The sequence below is a fragment of the Aristolochia californica genome, unplaced genomic scaffold, assembly GCF_029961685.1.
Source record: "Aristolochia californica isolate CCGP_79_NKW_82.1479 unplaced genomic scaffold, dmAriCali1.0.hap1 SCAF_16, whole genome shotgun sequence".
NCBI classification, from domain to species: domain Eukaryota; kingdom Viridiplantae; phylum Streptophyta; class Magnoliopsida; order Piperales; family Aristolochiaceae; genus Aristolochia; species Aristolochia californica.
In genome coordinates this window covers 1,910,690-1,918,773 of record NW_027181837.1, presented here as the reverse complement: position 1 = coordinate 1,918,773, position 8,084 = coordinate 1,910,690, and the positions used below count along the sequence as shown (strand labels likewise).

General features: G+C 34.0%; 1 protein-coding gene across 4 annotated transcripts; it reads left to right on the top strand.

The window, feature by feature from the left end:
- The first annotated feature begins 293 nt into the window (after positions 1-293).
- Positions 294-3,315, top strand: LOC137953578 (adoMet-dependent rRNA methyltransferase spb1-like). 4 transcript variants are annotated; one of them, XM_068801010.1, is made up of 9 exons: positions 294-634; positions 867-1,018; positions 1,140-1,186; positions 1,312-1,472; positions 1,622-1,674; positions 1,991-2,180; positions 2,274-2,363; positions 2,988-3,102; positions 3,229-3,315. In XM_068801010.1, the coding sequence occupies exons 5-9, from the start codon at positions 1,628-1,630 to the stop codon at positions 3,243-3,245; spliced, it is 459 nt and encodes a 152-aa protein (XP_068657111.1). In that variant the 5' UTR covers positions 294-634; positions 867-1,018; positions 1,140-1,186; positions 1,312-1,472; positions 1,622-1,627; the 3' UTR covers positions 3,246-3,315. The 4 variants fall into 4 exon arrangements, with proteins under 4 accessions (XP_068657111.1, XP_068657109.1, XP_068657113.1 ...); XM_068801008.1 differs by having other exon boundaries at positions 1,140-1,472; XM_068801012.1 differs by lacking the exon at positions 2,988-3,102 and having other exon boundaries at positions 1,140-1,472; positions 3,229-3,296.
- Positions 3,316-8,084: the final 4,769 nt, after the last annotated feature.

Sequence of the window (8,084 nt, the reverse complement as noted above, 5' to 3'; positions counted from 1 at the left end):
GGCACAGGAGAAGCAGCGGGGTGATTAGCCATGAATGGCAGTGAAGAAGAGCAGTGGAGTGGAGTGAGCCCTTGATTTTATAGCGGAAGTGAGTTTAGAGACGCGTAGTGAGTTTCCTAAACGAGAGTCAGTTTTGCTATCTTCCCACTTTCCTATCTAATCAATTCCCATTTTGCCTTATTTTTCTAGAAATAAATGGCATTTTTGAATTTACAGTCTTGCCCTTCCTGTCCCCGTTAGTCAGGAGAGGGCTTCTCCTTTCCGTGTCCATTGTCACGCAGAGAGAAGTTCCTGATGAGCCGGATGAGGAGGCATGTCAGTTCTCACGGAGGAAGGTCTACTGACCTCCTTTTCCCTTCTCCGGAGAGCGCAGATATGAAATAGAACCGTGAACTTGTTGGCGTGTTACAGAACTGACTTCCTTTTTTTTTTTTTTTTGAGAAATAAATGGCTTTTTTGAATTTACAGTCTTGCCGCGCTCCCCTTTCAGTTTCCATTGTCACGCAGGGAGAAGTTCCTGATGAGCCGGATGAGGAGGCATGTCAGTTCTCATGGAGGAAGTTCTACTACTGATATGTTGTGTTAAGTTTCTAGGTCGCAGGACTACATTGCCATTCTCTATTGTCTCGAGCAGGTATCAATTTCTGTTTTTTTTTTTTTAATTCTTCTGATTGAAATGTTTTTAGGCAGCTCCCTTGCGCAATTAGAGCCGAAAATTTTCCCTGATTGCTTGGTATTCCCACTCTAGCTTACTTGATGGGAAACTGGTTCTGCGGGGGAGCTGCAACAGATGGAGCCTAAATTCTTTGTGGATGCTCTATGTTTCTAGAATGTTTTGCTGGCTTAAATTAGAATTTTAAATGCAGTTGTTTGAAAGAGCTGAGGTCACAAATCCTGTTGCTAGTTGATCAACATCGGCTGAAATCTCTGTTGTGGGTCTAAAATACGAGGCTTCTGCCAAGATAGACCCTCGTCTGCTTGATATGATTGATTTCAAAGAGCCATAGAACCAATCAAGGTAACGCTCTACTATTTTAGAGATGTTTGTTGTCCAGTTCACTTACTATTTTATTATGTTATTTAAATTTTTTTCCTTCCTGTTTTGATACTGTACCTTACTGATTGATTGCTTATTGCAGGTTGTGGATGTTCTGAGACGGTCAAAGCGAAAGAGAAATCTTGAAGGGTGTGTTCTAGATCACATGCGTTGGTGTTGGTCCATTGGATAGCTTGATCACAGCTTCATCTATTAACCTAATAAAGATATCAGCAAGTTTGGTTCTGAGTGCTGTTAGCAATATTAAATTGCAGTTACGAGGATTGAAATACAACTTTGAGGAAGGTGTGCCTTGCTTCAGATTTTGTGTGGTCAGAGTCACCCTTGGATGTTATGGGATCTGTGACTTCTATCTTCTTCAACGATTCTGCTTGTGTAATTACCTGTCGGAGATCATGGATTAACAACAGAGGAGGTAATTTTACTTTCAATCTGCTTGCATTGGTCAGCTACGTTTTGTAGTTCCCTTATGTTCGTGGCATGGTGGTGGGCTGAAAAGAAAAACCAGACAAGTGGGCTTGAAAACAAATTCTCAAGTGTGGGTTCTACCTGGTTCTGCTGCAGATTGTGATGATCTGCGTGTTTTTGGGGAAGCAGGATTTCAAACATTTGCTGAAGTAAGTCGGTTATGCCATTTTTTACTCATGCTTGACAATTGTCATTCGTGTTAATGAATTCTGGTAGTTTACTGTTGTATTATGTTGTCTTTCTGTGTTATTCGTCATTTATCATTTTTCTTTTTGGCAACATATCTTCTACCTTTCACCTCTTCCTTTCTTCCAAATGATGTATCAGAAATTATTATTTTGTCAATAGACATGACTCAAAAACATAAAATCTGTTGGGGAGATCCATACAAAAGCTAAGCTAGTTTTATGAGGCCTTCTGTGTTATCTCCGCTTATGTGCTAGTTTTCTCTTTTCACTTCTGAAGATGGCAGATGCATACAAGAAAGGCCTTCTTACCTTCTCCAAAGGTTAAATCAAAAGCTACCAATACTGAAAATTACAAGGAAAAGGGTGATGAGGACAACCATGTACTTAAGGAAATGGAGGAGTTGTCTTATGCTGTGGAGTGCAGGAAACAACAACCGAAGAAACTCTTGGCAAAGACACGAGCAAAGGTGCATATGCTACTTTTCTTAAACTACTCTTAATATTGTGGTTTGAAATTCCTTTCTGGCTGGTTAGCATTTTCCATTTCTTGCACTATCCAGGACAAAATCCGCAAAGCAGCAGGGATGAATACAGATGCAACGGAGGATGGATACCAAGATCACGAGTTATTTTCTCTTGCTTCCATCAAGGTTAGATAATTCTTTCAAAATCAGTGTCTCCAACATTAATTACCATGAAGTTTGAGTTTGTATTGAGCTAGCTGACGGTAATAAAATTATTTTTGTGGGAAGTAAAATAGGCAATGGGAAATGTAATTGTTTGTTCTACTGCTAATTATACAGAAAATTTTATATCTTAGTACAGTAATTTGTTTCTGAAAAAATAGACTTGAAGATGTTTGAAAAACAGAAAAATGACACTTTTATGACTGGTAAATAACAGTGAAAATGTTTTCTTGTAATTTTATAAGCCTTTTTGTGTTAAGACAGCGAATAGTCAGATATAAGATTGAAAAGGAGTTATATGAGGAACTGAAGGAAATACAAGAGGGAGAAGGGAAAGAACAAACAAAGAGAGACACTAAACTATAACACAGACAATCAGTAAATGTGAACAAGCAAGATTGAATATCTAACAAGTTGTTGGTGAGTGCTTTCAAGAGTGAAAAACTGGCAAGCGTAATTGTATTACAATGAACTATCTTTTCTCACACAAATAAAATACGATTCATAGTTTTTTTTATTTTTATTTTTATTTTTTGTTTTTTGAAAGTCCAAATTAGACTTCTTACACAATGTTTGTTTTCACTTCAGCAAGAGAAAAAACTACCAGTGGTTGATTCCACAAAAATTAATGATGATAATGACGGTTTGCAAGATAATGAGAGTGGAGAAACTCAAGCTGCTTTCCATCAAGAAGATATATCCAGTGAGATTGACTCTAATGAAGAACAGAGAATTTAACATTTCAATTCTTTTTGAGTTTCAGTTTCTTTTTGGTTAATGTTCTTATACCCTTTCTTGATGCATTTGAATTCCCACTGACTCTTGTCAGGCATGATGATCATCTAGAGGAATTCCTAGATGAAGCTTATGAACGATTTGCGACTCTGAAAGAAGGCAGCACTCAGCATCGGAAACGTGCGAAAGCAGCTCATGCTAATGATGATAAGGAGCTGTTGCAGGTATCTTCTGAATAGCCTGCTTAATTCGGTCTACTTTGTCAGTGGGGCTTCTATTATGTAATGTCTGTTACTTGTTTAGTTGAAATTCTATTGGCTTGTGAAATCGTAAGCAAGTATTGTTAGCTGATAACAAAAACCCAATTGATGTTGCTTATCATGATAGAATTATTTTACCAGCTTGAGTCACAATGCTAAACACTACATTTTTTTCCTTAAAATTTCTCATGTAGGATGATGATATGATGAGTCCTGATGAATTTGATTATTCTGACAAAGATGATGTAAATGATGAAGCAACTCCACTCATGGTGCCATTGCATATATTTGAGTTGTGATTCACTCTTGTTAGGTACATATAAGACTGGGTGTATTCATTTTGATCCTCATTATTGTATTTGCTATTGGATAAACTTCACATTGGAAGTCCTCAAACTCATATCAATTGTAAAACCTTTGAATTGTTGGAACTTTTGTGAGTTAAATACTCATTACTTGACAGACATTTGTTGTCTTGAAAAACCTTTGTCACCTTCAGGAGTAATTGCTTTTGTAGAGAGGTTCTCCTGGCTTTTATAGCCATAATCAGTAAACATGGTTTGGCAAGTTAATTACAGGATTTAACTCTAAGAGTGTGGAGGCATTTTCTTACTGAATTAACCACTTGGGTTTAAATTATGAACTATTATAAAATCTTTGTATCCTTTTTGTATGTTTGATTTCAATTGCTTTTGTAGCCTAGTTAACTGGCTTTTTGTATGATTGATTTCAGTCAGCTCTGTAGCAGTATTAAAGCAAATGTATTTCAAGAGAAAACCCTAATCTTACCGGCTCTCTTAGTTTTCCATTCTTCTCTTAGTTTCTTCACCAAAATCTGCGATTTTCCAACTCGATCTAGTGTGAACTTGAAATCTAACATATTCTTTCCGTTGTTCTCTGCATCATCTCTGTCGGATCTGTTGGCCATTGTTGGCATTACAGGAGAGCCTCCTCCTCCACCTATACTCCTTCCTCCCTCTCATGATTGAAATAAACTCAAGTCTTTAATAATGCTGTAAAAATGTATTTAATGCATGTGCCGTGTGTAGTTTTGGTATTCTTCTTCATTTCAACTCTGTATCCTTTGTATCCCCAATGTCCATTATTTCATTAAAAATTAATTATAATTATTCAAAATAAATATTTTAAATTAATATTATGCTACTATTTAATTTAAAATTTACATAATATATTACTATTTGAAATTTTAATGAGATATTTAATTAAAACAAAATAATATTAAATTAATTATATATTATTATTAATATGTTAAATTATAATTAAATTAAGCAAGTTATGTTTATGTTTTATATTTATTGATTATGAATATTTGTTGATATATTTGTTACATAATTGACAAAATAATATCAATTTAATTAATTCATATATTAATATATATTAATTTGACATTTATGATGGATAAAGCTCTTCACTTTGTATATAATATAAAATAATGTCAATAACAATTGGAAATAATATCCTATAATTGGCAGAATAATGATTGATAACTCTAAAATAATAAATATTAGCTAATAATAATAGTGGCATAGTGAACAATGTGTTCATTGCTTGATTTTTTTACTCATCGCATTGTATCAGATTTTGCATTGGGTAACTCTAAGGGAGTTGCTTGACTCTTTTGTTTAGGGTTTTCGACCAAATACTTTCTACATGCACACAAGTACGTGCTCACCTTCATATTTAGAGGAAGCAAAACTAACATAAACTCATTTAAAGAGAAATAACTAAATAAGAGGAAAATAAACAAAAACAAATCCAAAACATTGTCTAATCTGTAATATATGTAAATACATAAAAACAAGAATCATAGAGATGGGTAGTATTTCTCCCCATTAATAGCATCATTGAAGTTAGGGGTGGGCATCGGTTAGGTTTCAAAGGGAACTTAACTCGACCCAACCCAAAAACCCTAGGTTCAAATTTCAGTTTTCACCTTGTAGGTTGTGGACGCGGCTACAAAAACCACCAGGTTTCAGGTTGTGGACGGATTTTCCCAAACCCAACCTGTAGGAATGACACAAGAATATAAAATAGGGTAAGGACGGGTTAGAGGCGGGTCAGGTTTACCAAGATGGGTTTGGATTTAAATAAAATTTACTGGGACAAGCCTTTTTGGGGTCAGTTTCGGTTTTTCGAAAACCGGACACTGACCCAACTCGTGTCCACCTCTAATTCAAGCTACTATGGGAGCACACAAATCAAAATAACAAGAAGAAATTATGAAAAAAAAATAAGGGTTTTTTACCAAATTACCCATTTTAAAAAACTTATTTTGATAAATGAATCTACTTTGAACTTATTTTGAAAAATACCCAACTTTGACAGGTACACTGTACATGTGTATAGTCAAAGGTGACACATAAGATTTGACTGTTTACATATCACCACATCATCAGAACTATGTGAGTAGATAGGCACATCGATTGCCACATCACTATTCCCACATGTCATCTGCCAGGTTAGACACCACATCAATAATTGATAAAAAATTTGAATAATTTTTTTAAAAAAATAATAATTATGAATACACTTTTTTTGAATAAAAAAATTTTGATTTTAAAAATCAGGTAATAAAAAGTGTATTCATAACTTTGATTTTTAAAATAAAATAATTTTTTATTCAATTTTTTGTCATTTAATGACGTGGCGTCTTGCCTGGCAGATGACGTGTCAGAATAGTGACGTGAAAGTCGATGTGTCTATCTACTCACACAGTGGTGATGATATTGCGACATGTAATCAATCAAAGCTTATATGGATTTTTTGAAAACCCAAAACGGACCCAACCCGTGTCCAGCCCTAATTGAAGCTACTATGGGAGCACACAGATAAGTTCCAAAAAAAATCAAAATAACAAAAATAAATTATGGAAAAAACAAAGACAAACCAAAGAGAAAGAGATAGATTTTTCAAAATAAATTCAAAGTAACATGAAAAAAGTTTTTTAAAATGGATAATTTGGTAAAAAAATAAAAATAAAATAATATTTATGAAAACACTTTTTTATGAAAAAAACAATTTTGATTTTAAAAATAGGTAATAAAAAGTGTATTTATAAATTTGACTTTTAAAATAAAAAAAATTATTCAAATTTTTTGTCATTTAATGATGTGGCGTCTTACTTGGCAGATGACATGTCAGAGTAGTGACATGGAAGTCGATGTGTCTATCTACTCATACGGTGGTGATGATGTAGTGATATGTAATCAGTCAAAGTTTATGTATCACTTTTGACTGTACACATGTATAGTGGACTAGTCAAAGTTTGGTATTTTTCAAAATATATTCAAAGTAACATGAAATAAGTTTTTTAAAATAGATAATTTGGTAAAAACCCAAAAAACAAACAAAAGACAAACCAAAGAGAGATAGATTTTCTCATACATCACTCATTGGGAAATGGATTTCAAACAGATCATACAAAATGTTGCAGAAGCTAATCTGAAGAAGAAAGTTAACCCTTTAAAAATGAATAAAAAATAACAAGATGGCAGCAAGAGGGGTCCTGACAGAATGCATATGTATTTTGTAGAAGGTTATATGACCAACTCAAGTAGATGATCAGAGTTAGGTATTAAGTCATTGGAGGGTACAATTGAGTCAAAACAAGCTCCGGACTAAATGACTTGAATCATAGGGAGAGACTTGGATTTTCTATTCTCTATCTTATGTAATCATATCAAGTTTTGGACTAAACCCTTACTCTAATTGCTCTCATCAATTCCCTCTTTGGTTGGTTAATAGTTGTTCTTATTTACCTCAAACCTCAAAGATGATCAATTGTTCAACTCTTTTGGGTCTCTCAACATCTAATATTATTGTTTTTCAATAGAATAAACACTATTAATTGTTCTTTCTTTTAGGTCTATTAAACTTATTATTATACATTCGTATGCTCCATTGTAAAGTCTTAGACTGCTCTGAGATAGTTTTTAGTTTAATGGTACTAAATTCATCACAATATTTTCTTTATTTATTTTTATTTTTTTGTTTTTATAGTTTTATATATAGGTTTGAGCTCGAATCCGATTCCAATTCGAAGTATTCAAAGTATTCAAATAGAACCAAATACGAACATATACATGTTAGAGCTTAGGTCGGCTCAATGTCACCCCTACTCATGAGGCTAACTCACTAAGTTGGAACATAAGACTTGGAATATTAATCCATTCAAGTCTTGAATAATGTTATAAACACATTTAAAGTGAAATAACTAAATAAGAGGAAAATAAACAAAAACGAATCCAAAACATTAAGTGTCTAATCTCTAAATACATAAAAGCAAGAATCATAGAGATGGGTAGTATTTCTCCCCATTAATAGCATCATTGAAGTTAGGTGTGGGCATCCGGTTGGGTTTCATAGGGAACCTAACTCAACCCAACCCAAAAACCCTAGGTTCAAATTTCAGTTTTCACCTTGTGGGTTGTGGACGGTAGGAATTACACAGGAATATAAAATAGGGTAAGGACGGGTCGGAGACTGGTCAGGTTTAAATAAAATTTACTGGGACAAGCCAGAGAAGGTGATCCAGTCAAAGTTTGATTTGATATTTCGGGGTTGGTTTCGGTTTTTCGAAAACCCGACACTAAGCCAAACCGTGTCCACCCCCTTTTTACCAAAATACCCAATTTAAAAAATATATTTCTAGAAATGACGACGTTATGAA

Excerpts from the sequence above, each read along its gene's own strand:
- LOC137953578 (XM_068801010.1), top strand. The coding sequence starts at position 1,628 with ATGATCTGCGTGTTTTTGGGGAAGCAGGATTTCAAACATTTGCTGAA. Across the intron at positions 1,675-1,990 it reads GATTTCAAACATTTGCTGAA|ATGGCAGATGCATACAAGAA; the intron begins GTAAGTCGGTTA and ends TCACTTCTGAAG. Across the intron at positions 2,181-2,273 it reads TGGCAAAGACACGAGCAAAG|GACAAAATCCGCAAAGCAGC; the intron begins GTGCATATGCTA and ends TGCACTATCCAG.